Source organism: Centroberyx affinis, unplaced genomic scaffold (genome assembly GCF_046629955.1).
Source record: "Centroberyx affinis isolate AG114_WGS23_722 - 3 ecotype Tasmania unplaced genomic scaffold, CSIRO-AGI_Caff_v1 ptg003599l_1, whole genome shotgun sequence".
In the NCBI taxonomy this organism is placed as follows: domain Eukaryota; kingdom Metazoa; phylum Chordata; class Actinopteri; order Beryciformes; family Berycidae; genus Centroberyx; species Centroberyx affinis.
The window spans coordinates 265,678-280,603 of NW_027281519.1; the positions used below are offsets into that span (position 1 = coordinate 265,678).

Below are 14,926 nucleotides of genomic sequence, written 5' to 3' on the forward strand. Positions count from 1 at the left end.
TGATAGAGTCAGCAGGGGAGGTGGCTTGTGTTCTCATGGAAATCTGAAATGTACTGACCGCAAGGAGAGCTATCTAGGTTTTTATAAACCTGACACATTAAAATACACAACCCCTTTATTAATGTGGCTCTTTCATTGTCATATTTTTTCCCCATATTGCCATCAAAAAATGTCAACTTCAATGAAGATGCGATCCAAGTATGCGCAAGGATTCTTGAGATCCTTGAGTCAGGTCTATAATGTTAATATAATGTATAAAGTTACAGTTATTTTATTGAAGAAATATAAAGATAGCACAACGAGCGATCATAGGTCACACCCTCATCACTGTAAAATCTATAAATATGGATAGGTAACAACAGAAATCTTCTCACATGGGCTTCTATGGTCAAATGACTATTCAATTGGAGGCCATGATTTGAAAAAAAGTGAAACTTCAAGTCAAATCATACAGTGAATTTGTTTTGTCTCTCCTTACAGTACAAGTGCCAGAGCGCTCGGAAAAGCTCAAGTGGGAATGACGAGTGTGAGGTGAGTGTGGGATGCATCCAGTGTGATAAATGTCAAAATAATAGCATCAAAGCTGTCACTGTCACAAAAGCTGTCTCATTTATATATATGCTTTGTCTTCAGGAGGGCTTGCGCAACACAGATTTCAGCACGACACTGACAGTGTTTGGACTAAAGCCACGATCAGGTAAAGCCCATTGTGTGTAAAGCTATTATGTTTACTCAGACGGCAAATACATAGTGAATTTAAGGCTTTGTGTTTTCCATTTTGCCAAAATTAGGATCATGGAAACCTGAGTTGGAATACCACACGATCACTATTGTTTTTGTTCGGATTATTATTATTCCGCTTCTTCTTCTTCTTCTTCTGCCCTAAAAGTATCTGGATCTCAGAAACCGTAAGAGCTACAGCGACCAAACTTGTCAGATACGTCGAAAGTCTCAGCCGCTACTCAGGCCTATAACTTCTGAACCATATGGGCCACAATCAAAATTCAACTTTCCCTGGATTCCTTGGTTCATTCTGCATCCATCCATATAGGCCCCGCCCATTTCCGCCTAACTAGATTTTCTGCCATTTTGAATTTTGTCCAAAACTATTTTTTCGTTACTCCTCCTACAAATTTTGTCCAATCGTCACCAAATTTGTGACACAGTCTGGACTGTCCTGCACAAAGGTTATCGAGCAGTTTTTTGATATTCCACACCGTTTTCATATAATTGACTTCCAAAGTTTGGTCAACTGTCGTGGGTGGGGCCTCACATGTGCAGGTATGTAGTCTCAACTAATATAAAAAACTGGTGTCATTTTGCCTATAGGGGGTGCTATAGCAACATTTCAGATTTTAAAAGGCCATAACTCGGTGACTGTAGATCATAGGAACAAAATTCCTCCCAGTGGACTTAGTAGCCTAATGGTTAATGAATAGGTCTACCATGCAAAAGATCGGGGGTTCAAATCCCATGGATAACGCTGTCTCCTCAAGCTTGTGATAACTAAGTGTGATGTTTTAAGTTTCTAATCTTTGGACAAATGACCATATGAAAAGATTAACTTGACAGAAGTCACGGGCCAACACAAAAGCCGGTGTTAGACTGCATGTCCGAAATTCACAGCATGTCAGTTTTTGTGTGTGTCTTTCTATCTTCTGTAATGTTTTGTCTATCTGTCTGTCTTATCAAATTGTGCTTGGACCCCTCAATCGCCGCTTGCAGCTATATTTATTTTTTAAAGTTGTTGTGGAAATGGTGTCTATGTGAGTACACACCTACCTATACATGTATGTGAGACAATTCATGTAGAGTTGAATATGAGCATATTTTTTTGTAAACAATGTTTATAAGTTCAGCAAGTACAAATGACAAGAACAAACAATGTTCCCCCTCCCCCCCACCCCACTTCCCCAGACCCTTCCCAATAACACAATAACAAAACATTACACTAACGATGACGTGTTACTAACAAAAGACGAATGGGTGGCATAAACCCACACAGAAAAAAACCGAATATGTGCATTTTAGCATAAGACTATGCACACTCTGCTTTTGAGGATTAATGATACATGTCTGCGCTCCCCGTTTGCTCCACTTCTAACCTGCATGTTCTGCTCTGCCATACAGATACAAACACTACAGCAGAAACGCTTCACTTTCAAACTGTCCGTGACCTGTTCTGGATGAACTTTTTACAATAATAAACATTGAAGGTGAAATGATGAAGGAAATGATTTAAGAAGTGTTGTATGCTTATCCTGAGTGTATAGTATGTTGTAACAATGAAACTGCATTCAAGCATTGAGTGTAAAAAGGTGTAAAAAAAAAACTCTAGGAAAAGTTAAACAGAAAAACCTGTAAATGGAAAAAAATGAAAATGGAATCTGGGAAAGATTAGAATGGATTTCATAGGACCCTATCCGTTTTAGTCTATTATTCTATGTTACTATGCAGTTGTCATATTAAGGAAAATAAAATAAACATTTGTACTTTTGTACTTTTGTACTACAATTTGCTAATTAAGCCCATATTTGGTGTGGTTGCTTAGTGCCAATACAGAGGAGATAAGGATAGAGCTTGCTTAAAAGCTGTGGCACTGCTTGCATTTCAACACAAGGCTCCTTTCTTCAGTGTCTCCTTGTGTATCACACAAGTCTATCAGCAAGCCAAAATATTTGAGGTGGAGTTTGACCCAGCCCTCTTTTCAGTGGAAGTCAGGGAGGATTCTGAGGAACTGTAAATGCTTTTGTTAGCGCCTCTATTAGGAGTCAAGGACAAAGAATAGTGGCATGAATGAGCCTTTGTCTGTTACTGATAAGATACTGTTTAGCACAACTTTTCTCTGGTTTTGCTTTGTGCTTTAATCCATCACCAGTTTTGGCTACATGGCCTTCATCAATGTGGTACAGAAGAATGTAATCACTTCCTAAAATAGTTCACCAGGTATTGTCCTCTGCTACTGGGATGAAGGCCATGAAGACGAAACTGGTGATGGATTAAAGTACAAAGCAAAAACAGAGAAGACTAATAACAGAGAAGCCAATCACAGGTCTGCACCTCGCTGTGTGTGCGTTCTCTTTACCTAACTGTATGATAGCTAATGTTTCAGTAAATGGATAGCTGGGAGTTTGCCAATACATTCTATTCAATTTTTTTCTCAGTTATGGTTTTGCAAAAAAACTTTCATGGCCACACATGAAAACAATGCCAAGGGATCATGCAACCTGCCGCAGATATTCAGTGTCATACACCATACTGGTGCCCAGTCCACAATACACTCTACTGCTCTTATCACAAGGTTTAATTCTGGTAAGAGATTTATTCTACGCCTTTTCTGCACAAAGGAGCTTTGTTTTATAGTAAGGTTATCATTTTTGAAGCAGAAAAATGTACCTAATCTCCAGATACAGCTCCAGATTGTACGCACTGATAATGTCAAGGGTTCAGCCTTAGTGCTGTGGTTTGTGGTTTTGGAAGAGAGTTGTTTGTCTTCATAAATATTGAGCTTGAACTGTCCAAGACGAAAATAAAAGCGTGGACCAGAAGTAGACCTCAGATGGCCAGAGGTTGACCTGTTTGTTTGAGGATAGCCATGAATAATAGCGATTTCTCGTATTTTGGTTCCCTCTGCATATCTCACTATACAGTATCTGTGCGCTTTCTGTATTATTTCAGCATTTACCAGAGGAAGCCGTCAGGAGTACGCCTCTACAGACCCCAGCTTCACAATGAGGAGGAAGATGGAGCATTTGAGAGAGGAAATGGAACAGATTGGACTCTTGCGGCAGGTCAGGAGCCTCACAGCCTATTCATGTCTTTGTTTTTGTGAACGAAACAGCACCTCGTCCACTGACCAAAATCCTGATACATGCCAGATCCTGCCTGAGATCCGATGTTCACGTACTAAAGAGGTGTGAATAGGATCGCTCACAGGTGGTTGTTGGCATCCTTCCAGGCTGGCAAGGCTCTCCACCTATATTACAGGCACTTCCCAGAATGATTTTTCAGACAGTGCACAGACTTGAACGGTTGGCAGTAATTAATCCTAATCATTCATTCTCACTCAGCTATACATGAGTGCTTCAGAACTGAATGCATGTGTGAACAAGCCCGACATGCTGCACTGTTTTTCTGATTAGGACTAAATAGATATGATTTTGTCCAGAATTCCATGACTATCTGCATTGTAGGTAGAGAGATAACAGTGAAACTATGATCAAAACAGTCATTCTTCTACATTCTCTATTTGTGTTCACTTCTTATAAATGAAATAATGCTGAAGTTTAACAATTCATCAGTTTGCTGGGGACCCCCTGAAACCCCCTCAAGGACCCCTGGTGGTCCCCGGACCCCACGTTGAGAACCACTGGTCTAATGACACTCCTATTTTTTAGTAGTGTTATGGATTGTATCATATTGTGAGACACTGGTATGAGCATGTTCTTGTCTGGAGTTCCACAGAGCAAGTGGATGAGTCACCGCTTGCTTTGTTGTACAAACAATGTCTATCTGTATTTCAAAAGGCCTCTGAGTGTAACTTGTTCTTAACATTGAATTCAGCATCAAACTTTTTTACTTTTTTACTAAGTGATGAATCTACATTTGTAAACATTCTTCCAAAATAAGTGAACTATAGTGAGACATTGGCTTCATACTCCTAAAACCTGTGAAATGACAGTTATTTAAGGCTAAAATGTAGACAGTCAGCTTTAATTCAAGCCCATTTTGAGTCATATACTGGAGCATGTACAGTTAACCAGCTACGATCTAATAATAATAATAATACATTTCATTTGTAATGCACTTTTCATTACAAGTAAATCTCAAAGTGCTACAGAGTAAAAAACAGGTGCATAAAAACACATCAAATGAACCAACAGAAAAGATAATTAAAAGCAACACAAAGGAAAAAGGCCTGATTAAAAAGGAAAAGTTAATAGACAATGCATAAAAACAAAGAGATAAAGAGCTGTCAGTGTCCAATTTTGGGTAATTATTTGCACATTTAAATTTGATAATTGACTTATTGACATATTACAAATTGCATGTCAGATTTACAAGTGTTGCATATTAAATAAAAGTTCACTGTCTCCCCTTTCTTTTCCTTTGGTTCTTTTGGTATGACCCTGCTTAACCACAATCTGGTCAAAGTTTAAACTGGTAAGATTGGAAGCATACAAAAACAATTTGTGTGAACATTGTGTCTTACTGAAACTATGTCAGTTATTTAAAAGTGAACTGCATCACTATGTGCCAACAGCTAAACAACAGCCACCGGGGCGCCCCAACATTATTAGGCTTGATATGTTATTTTCATGTCTCTCTATGAGAATTTAGCTGTGCATCATGATTCACTCTGAAATACCCCCAGGCAGTATGGAGCAGAGGGTTGGCTAAATGACAGCAAGCAAAGAAGAGTCTAAAGCCCAGATTCACTAAGTTTGGGTTGCAAGGGCAGTTTGCACGTTTTTATTATTTTGTGCCTCAACTGTTTGAGCTAAGAGCGCACTTTTCATCTTATTTACTAAGAAATTTATGCAAATCAAACACACCCTCAAAAAGAACACTGTGCAAGCAAATAGCCCCCTTAATCACCTGTTGCAAGCACGAATTGCAGCTTTAAATTGTTCCAGCTTTAAGACTAATCTAACCAGGCTGGCACCCTTGCACCCCGAAGCCCCTTTTATAATCAGAGAGTTCTCTGATCTGATCTGGGTAATTGGTATGTTCTCTTATTTTTCAATATAAAAGTCAAATCTTACAAATCTTACAAAATCATTTGTAAGATATATGATCCGATGTGATGAGTCAGACGACCTTTGCTTGCTTGCACTCATTTAACAGCTTTGTACCTACTGGGTGTTCAGTAGCCAGAGTACAAAGATGAGCGTTGTGTAGATATCAGTGTTTGCTCAGTGTCAAGATGCAAAATTTACAGTCTCAGTTCTTTTGCAGCCAAGTTCAAATAAATCTATTTAAAGCCCTTCATCACAAGCATGCCTCAGAGGAATTTACAAAGAATGAGCCTACCTAGATCTAACTAAACAGTTAATCACAGAGCAAAGAGATGCAATACATTATGCAAGAAAATAAAAGACAAGGAGGCAAAACAAGCACAGACACAAAATAGCATGTTGGAGAGGCACAACAAGGCTACCTAACCTTCACAGCCTAGCCTAGCTTACTCACACCACCAACCTTGGAACTTCAATGCGTGCAAGAAAAAACTTATTAGGAAAGAAACTTTATTTCTAAAATAATAAGTGTATGGAGCCAAAGCATCAAAGTGGTGCCGTCCAAACTAGGGTTGCACAAAACTGACAAGTAATCATGTTACATGTTACATATATTGCTGGGGACAGATTTTTCAATATTTTCTATTTTTGAACAAACAAGAAACATTTTTAATCAAAAACTGTGATGTTGCTTACGATTTACATTGAATACAATGAAATGTGTTTTTTTACAATGTGCAATTTAATTTATAGACCAGAAATTGGGCTCAGCAGCAGAATACCATGTTTATGAGTCCATTTTGAGCACCAACCACTTAACATACATAATTGTAGCCTCATGGGAGTTGGAAATTAAAGTACTTCAAATTGCGATTTTCATGTTTTTTTTAGTAATTGTGCCGCCCTAGGAGACAGGGCTCACCATATGAGAAAACACTTGAGGGAATTGCGATAGATATGCATTGTTTGTAAGAGGACAGTGATGTAATTGGGTCCCTGTCAATGTGTTTTCAGAACATTGAGTCCAGACTGAAGGTGTTGCTCCCAGATGATGTTGGAGCCGCTCTGATGGACGGGGTTGTCCTTTGCCATCTAGCCAATCACATTTGTCCTCGGTCTGTTGCCAGCATCCACGTCCCCTCCCCCGCTGTGGTAAGCAGACTTTACCTCCAAAAACTGGGATTTTGAAGTGCATATTAAAAACGGGTATACAGGCATCGATTCTTGAAGAGTAGCACTTCATGACAGGGAATGAGCTTTTCACTTCTCCATCAGCAGAGACTAATAAGCGATAGTTGTAAACATTGCCTACATAACCCAAGCTTGTGTTTTGTGTTCCCGCTTGTGATTGCTAACATGACTGATGTTCTGGCTTCCAGCCAAAGCTTAGCATGGCTAAGTGCCGCAGGAATGTGGAGAACTTCTTGGATGCTTGTAAGAAGCTGGGTGTCCCACAGGTAATATAAACAAGCAAACTCAGCACACACACTCATGCACACTCGCCACAGTTTGTGTTTCTCACCACAAGGGGGGCTTAACATCTGTCTTTGAAAGAAATATATTAAATGTGCTTTGCGTTATGTTTTTTGTTATTATGTTATTATGTTATTATTATTTGTTATTATGAAAACTGTATGATCTGCGATTAATATCAACAGCACATTATTTATTTATTATCAATTTAACACTGAAATACTGTACTGTAATGAAAATTATGACAAACACACGCACTAGGCTGATTTCAGCCTCATTAATTTAGCTGTGCCCCACCCCACAGATGGAAACCTTTTCCCATAGCTAGGGGGGAAAAAAAGGGAAATACAATGAAAATTCATAATCTGAATTTATTTATAAGCCTGCCCAAAAAAAAGTAACAACTGCAATTATAATCGCTACCTACTGGAACTGATCGTTGAACAGACACAGGAGCAAAGTATAGTCTGAAAACCAAAGTTTGATTTAGATGTTGACAGAGAGAATTAGCTATAAAACAGAAAGTGAACATCCATTACTCTCTGGGTAGCTGACTGTTGTGTTGACAAAGGATTACTCTGCCAAATCAGGACAAGCTGTGCCTGCCACACCACATCCTGGAGGAGCGTGGGCTGGTGAAGGTGGGTGCGACCGTCCAGGCTCTGCTGGATCTGCCTCCTTCTAAGCCCACACAACTGTCAGCTGTTTGACACCAGCCTGAATGTTGCATCCGTCCCGCAGTCATCCGGCCACCCCCTCCCCGCCCCGATCCCACACCCCATTGCCAGGGACCAGAGAGCCTCTAGGGGCGAGGCCCCGGCGGCCGCGGGAGTAGGGAGTCTGCTTCTGCCTGACTGAATCAGGAGACAGGAGGACAAAATACTCCCGTCTCCTTATATGATGTCAGCTGCTACCCACCTCCTGTCCATCACATTTTAACTTGTTTCTGTCCTAGTTACTGGGGTGTGTGTTACTGTATGACTGTGTGTTACCTGAGCTGCACAGTTTGTATTTGCTGAGAAGTGATGGACTAAAATACGGGTCCAGAAGAAGACCTGTTCGTGCCACTCGCCATGTTCAGTGAGTATTGAGCCTGCAAGTGCCAATACTGACAGACTGTCCATGCTGCTGTTGGAGACACTGGCAGTGAAGAGAGATTTTAAAAGGCATGTAACTCACTCTTTCACTTTAGAGAACTGAGCTGCATGCTGGCCAGTCAGCCACAAACCATTGACTGAACTCAAGTGGTCCTTAAACTCCTGAGTTTGTTCATTTTTTGATTTACATTTTTTAATTTTCTTTTTGTGGAATATATTTTTCCCATGAAAATTTTCTTATTTTTATAAGAGCATTCTGTTATCACATGCTGTACATCTTTTCCATATCCTCCTTTCTTAGTAGGGAGCAGCAGCCAAAACTGATCAATGTGGCACATTCAGTTATTGCCAAGTATTGCATCTGCGCAATCACAGCTACCAGTACTATTGAAGGCAAGGCTTACTTAAAAAAAAGCATGATAAGTAGGATTTGGGTGGATATTGTCTCGCAGGAGGTCGAGTTATACTAGAGACAGCATTCTGCCTGTTCGTGCCTCTCATTTCGGTGTGATTTTGGTATGTTTGAGCTGCTGCAGATCACGTGCAGCCTCATAATACTGAAGCATTATGGATCAAATATCCCTTTCTTACTGCGTCAGAACCTCCAGTCACCGGTAGAGGCGACACTTGACCACTGTGACAACTTGTGCTTTAGCTGTGGCCATTTGAGCACTGGACACAAGCACGGCGGTCATGAGCTGTAGCATCTTTCATTGCACATCAGTGTACAGGCTTTCATTTTTTTTATTTATTCACTGCGATAAATAGGCTTTTTTTTCTAACTTTTCAATTTTTTTAAGCTTTTAACTTTCTTCTGAGTAGTGTCATTTGCCGATTATCATTTGACATCTGGAATTTAGAGCACCAGTTTGCCACGTTAGACACAAAGTAATTAGGAGTTGCTTTGAATAGCCCCAGACACAAACAGACATTGAACTCCTATGTGTATATGTATGCCAATGTGACTGGTGGGATCAGAAAGGGGTTCAGTGTCTCGCTGTGAGACACTTCAGCACCGACGGACGGGTTGGACACGACGTCACTCCTGCAAACCTTCTGCTCATGGCGCGGCCTGTCTGACTGCCGGGCCACCCTGCTGTATATCATTTCTTATACAATATATTATATCAGGGAAATGAAATTATTTATGTATTTATTCATTTGTTTTATATTTATGTGTTGTTGCTTTGTGTGTGTGTCTCAACCCTGATCATCCTTTAAAAGGTGGTACCACTGAATTTCTGATCTCGCATTTGTTTTCTGTGTGATCTCGGACAAAGTTTGTCTTTGTGAAAATTCACTGCTATCCCCCATAGCCAGAAACTAGTTTTCCTGTTTTGCATAAATGCAGGATTTGTTTCTAAACTGTACAATTTTATATATTTCTTTTGTTTCTATAGGGCAATGCCAGTCTTGTTATTTGGTTCCTATATTCTTGGTATTTATAGGAGTAAATACCTCACTGTTCTGCATCTTTCCTCAGAATTGAGATATTTGAGGAGTTTCATCCCAAAATAAGATTTCCAACATTTGAAAAAATGTACACCTACTGTACTTGCACAAAATTGCTGCATTGAAGTAAAGCAAATTTTGGCTCAGCTGAAGAACTGACTAGAAAATAGTTATAGAATTATCTGTGTTGGTTATGAAACTGCGGAATCTCGTTTAGCATTTTTCACAGTTACATTGTATCTGACAACGCACCTTTAAAGGGACTTTAATCTTTGAACTTTATCAACCGCTATCGGTGACCAGTTGGAATTTCACCAGTTTCAGCAGAGCTTGCCTCCTCCTACACAAGTCTCTCGCACTCTTGCTGAAAAGTCTTCTGATATTATTCGCTTGCTCATGGCATCGTCCTCCATCTTTGAGCAGCTAAAAATGTGAGTAGATTGGGGAGGGATTGGCTGTTTTGAAATTCCAATGGGTGGGGAGTTTTTGTTAGAAAAACAGAGTAAGTTTGTGCTGTTAAGTGAAATTTGCCAACCCAGAAAACTCCGTACCTGGCATGGTAATCACTGAGTCACTGGTATTGACCAACAACCCCTCGCAGATAGATTACGACCATTTTGTGCTATGGGGCAGTAAAAATTACACTCAATGCCCCTTTAACACCGTTAAAGCCCACAGATACCACCATGTTTGATGAAAACAACATCGTGACTTAAAAACCTGATGTACTGTGCCTTAACACAGGCTCTGAGATCCTCTACCGCTCCCTCTCCAGGTGCTGTATTGACTCTCTCTGTGCCATGGAATTCCAAAGCACTTAACGCCACAGAGAAACAAAACAAAACAGGGTTTCCAATTCACATGGACTGAGTGTAAAATACACACAAACGGTCACAACCTCTCGTGCCACATCTATTTCTTATGCAGAGAATCCCAAAGTATTACAGACTGTGTTAATTTAGGTCTCCAAGCCTAATTACTTTGTCTTAACACAATACAATGCCATACCGTTTATTGTGTGGAAGGTTCAGTGTGCAACAGTGTGCACATTGTTCACAGCATCATACACAGCTGCAGGGCACACAAAAAAACACTCATGCTGACCGTATTCAGTCTAGTCAGTGTATCAAAACAACAGTGTAAAGCCAGTGCAGCTGTGAGTTTAACAACATTCACAGTACTATTAGCAGTCTGATCAGTCTAAACTGGAGAGGCCAAAAGAGAACAGAGTGCACATCATGCGGGACAGTGGGCCGCATGTTAAACAGTATCACTGAAAACAAAACTGTGATTATCTGAACAATGAGCAACTATAAGAGTCACCCAGCCAAGGTAGTATCACAGAAGCATTATAATCTTAATATAATCTCTGACTGTGAAGACAGAAATAGAGAAGATCCCAAACTCTGATCTCTTTGATATCACAGATAATTACACTGTATTTTTCTTTTTACCAAGAAATTGAACTGGTTCGTAACCTACCTCAAGTTTGCTTTGTCAAACTTTGGATGCCAATTGTTGAGTCTTTTTTATATGTTGATTTTAGATGATAGAAGATTATGGTCAAACTTGGAGGGCTAGCTGAAGGATCATAACTTAAAAAAATGACCCTGGGTGCCCAAAGTTTTCTCATAGTATGTTGCTGTACATATAAACAAGCTACAGTGTCATGGCAGTGTGAGAAACACTGAGCCATTGTTGTCACTCTCTGAAGCTTGCGCCCTTTGGACTTTCCATAGAAAATAACTTACTTTCAGTTGCTTCATGGCCTGGGATGTGTGCCAGTGTGAGCAAGGTGGTAGGATAGGTGAGAACACTTGAGTATGACAGCAGGTTAGAAGTTAGAAGTTGAATTTGGTTGCATTTACATGATGCTGGCACTGAACAAGTGAGAGCACATTGGAGCAACTGTTCAGAAAACAAGTCGTACCACACACAGACTGTTTTGGCTTTTTTCATCAAATGTTTGCTATTTTTGTGGCTTTAAAGGTGATTGAGGTACATTTTCAGATATACATGAAGCTTGTGGTAAGGGAGAACTGGCAAAATGGCTTGAATTTCTCAGTCATGAGGAAAGATGCTGAACGGTCTGAAGTAATAGCACCTATCAAATCAAGAATCACACAGGACCTATGTGCTGAAATGCTGGTACTTCATTGGCAAGAAACGACATGCATCTATGGCATTGAAAAGAACATCTTGCACCACGAGAGCTCTTTGTCCTCGTGAGCGCTGTTCATAGCCAGCCATGCACAGTTTTAAAACACCATGCTTGGCAGAGGCACTAGACGGGGCTCAAGATTTTGGTAAAGATATGCCTATGGTATGCCTCGGCGTGACTCATACCTCTGATGCTTTTTCGTGTGAATTTCATTTGACCATTTCCTTTCATCCCTTCGTTCATTTACCGTTACTCTCTTCCGTGCCTATCATGTAAAATCACTCACGCACATGCTATTACATGCATGCAGTAGCTGAACTCCAGTCTAAAGTGTCCAAACACCTAGGTTACGAGTGAATAATGCTTTGGTTGTACATTTTGAAATCTGAGCTGACTATTTATTTAGAGAGTGATTTTTGTTTTCTGTTTGTATCCAGTGTAACTCGCCAGATATGACAGCACATCGGCACCTTATGGCACCTTGTCATATCTCATCTGTGTGCTATGGAACATTAACACAACGGCTCTTTACTTGCACATGATATTCTTACATGTTATCTGCCATGAAAATTATATCGACCATTCACCATTTTTACTGTGCCACACCTAAGGCAACATTCCATCCAGGCTGGCTGTCAACACTCTGAAGACATATTGATAATGGAGTGCTCAAGCTTTTACTGCAACACATCACGTCAAGCCTAAATTAAGAAAATCACACACACCCTGCTCCTGCAGGACCTTTCGTCAAGAGTGACCAGACGTTCTGTGCAATAACGTTCCACCAAATTATAAATTATGCACACCTTGATTATATGTTTTACAGCAATTGCTAAGCCTTCATTCAACCTTGTGTCCCACTTTAAATTTGTTTTGATCAAAAGTCATTGCTGATGTTGAAATGAACTATGAATGAATGTGTTTGCCTCTGTGGGTGTTTTCCAACACATTGTATTACCTCAAGAATAGTGCTATCCAATTCTGCAGGATTCTGTCGTTCTGTTGCACAGATCAGAATAGAAAATAGCTTGTAAGAGAGTTTCCAATGCGAAGACTGCTATCTGTCATCTGTCTGCTGCGAGCCAGTTAACACTCCCTTGACGCACCTGCACCAAAATGTTTTGGACATACAAAGATGTCTACTATGACATATAATATTACCCACTGTTTAAGTCACTGAGTTGTTAGGAAATATAAGCCTAGAGTGTTTTGTAATAATTGAGTCAAACTGGCAAGTCATTTGATACAGATAGTTTAACTTATTACTACATTTTGTAATAGCAGTGTGTGTATGTGACAAATCCCCCTGCAATTTCCTGTCCTCAATTTTCATTTTAACAGCTTGACTGTGCCGGCACCATGTGTCACCACTGTGGTTTGGAATTTTTAATCAGTCAGTCATTTCATCAAAGGAACAATGAGTCATGTCTACACAGGACACTGCCGAGAAAAATTCTGATGTATGTATATAAGCTTTTTGTATTTAATAACAAAGTGAAATGCATGCAAGAATACTGAGCGACTTAAGCCCAACCTCTGTACATATCATCTGTAAAAAATTCCAGGGAGTTTCTTAAAAAGAAAGATCAAACAAACAAGGTTAACAAAAAATAAAGTCAAGTTCTTTACAACTCTGTGTGTCTCTGTGTCTCTCTCTGTGTCAGGCTCTGTCCAGTTGTGCAACTTGCTGCATGTGACTCCATATTGTCTGTTGACACTATTGCCATTTTACTGAGGAAATGTGTCTGCTCATGAATTTGATTATTATCACTACTGTGTCAATATTCAATAACTGACGTCAGGGTTCAGTTTGCACAATACAAAAGCAGAGTGAAGCTTGGAGAATGTACAAAGGATGTGATATGAGCCTGAAACCCTAAATGAGACATGATTGGGGATATTCCCCCAAAGCACCAAATTCCAAGGAAAGGGAATTATGGGAAGGGAAGCTTCCTTGCTTTTACTCAACACCAGGTTTCCTAATTGTTGGGCAAACCTGTGACAGTTATGGCAACTTTTGTGGTCACACTTAATTCACACTAGTTGAATCCATATATAAATTACAAATAATTCAGAATGCGAGATGCAAGAATTTTAACACATGCCACTACACGGGCTACCTGCCCACGTAGGAGGGGACGTTCTGGGGACCTTGCGTTCCGTAAAAGTTCTCTAAAGGTGACGAACGTCCCGAACCTTTACAGAACTTCCAGAACGTTCCTAAAACGTCCTCTTTTGGTTATGAAAGTGCGTCAGTTCAAAGTTCCCTATATGACTTTAAGGGGACGTTCCATTTTGGTTATTTTATGGTCACGTTGCAACATTACAAAAAGGAAATTTGGGATGTTAAGAGAACGTTCCCATATGGTTCCCTGTTGGTCACATGGGGACGTTTCATTCGGGACTGCATCTAAGTCGGTATACACACATGCGTCCTTTAGAATCGATTTTCCAAATCATTCGAAGTCATTTTAATAGTCTATAAAGCACTAAATGACTTGACACCTTCAATCATCAAAGCTTGTTTATTATTTTATGTCCATGCCAGATCGCCAAGGTTCCAAAGGTTTTACACATGACCACTGATGAAGCCGCCATCTGTTTTTACGCATCTATGAGCAATATCCTTTTCAAGAAAAAGTTACGGACATATTGTTTTAATCTGGCTTTTAATTAAGGTTGTTCCATGTAGTTTACACAGGCTTTTATGTTCATACTCCTCTATTTTCTCATTCTTTTAGTCTTCATAACTTATTTTAATTATTATATTGTATTACTTAAATATTAAGTATTTATGTTTAACTTGGGTTTATTTAATTTCATGTTTTATATTTATTATTATGTGAAGCACTTCGGGCTACTTTTTTGTATGAAAGGTGCAATACAAATAAAGTGTGTTATTATTAGTCATATTGGTAGGCTAGTGTTACAGTTATGATTTGGACAGTCCACTGCTGATACTCAGATTACTATCAAGTGACTATAATGCGTCACTAAAAGTCTAG

General features: G+C 39.7%; 1 protein-coding gene across 1 annotated transcript in view; it reads left to right on the forward strand.

The window, feature by feature from the left end:
• lrch2 (leucine-rich repeats and calponin homology (CH) domain containing 2) overlaps window positions 1-13,533 on the forward strand; it is a 33,703-nt gene extending 20,170 nt beyond the window's left edge. Inside the window, exons 16-21 of the mRNA XM_071540281.1 lie at window positions 481-531; window positions 634-697; window positions 3,679-3,791; window positions 6,753-6,890; window positions 7,118-7,195; window positions 7,802-13,533. Of these exons, the coding sequence (XP_071396382.1) occupies window positions 481-531; window positions 634-697; window positions 3,679-3,791; window positions 6,753-6,890; window positions 7,118-7,195; window positions 7,802-7,921 (564 nt within the window). The 3' untranslated portion in view covers window positions 7,922-13,533. The remainder of the gene's footprint in view (window positions 1-480; window positions 532-633; window positions 698-3,678; window positions 3,792-6,752; window positions 6,891-7,117; window positions 7,196-7,801) is intronic.
• Window positions 13,534-14,926: the final 1,393 nt, after the last annotated feature.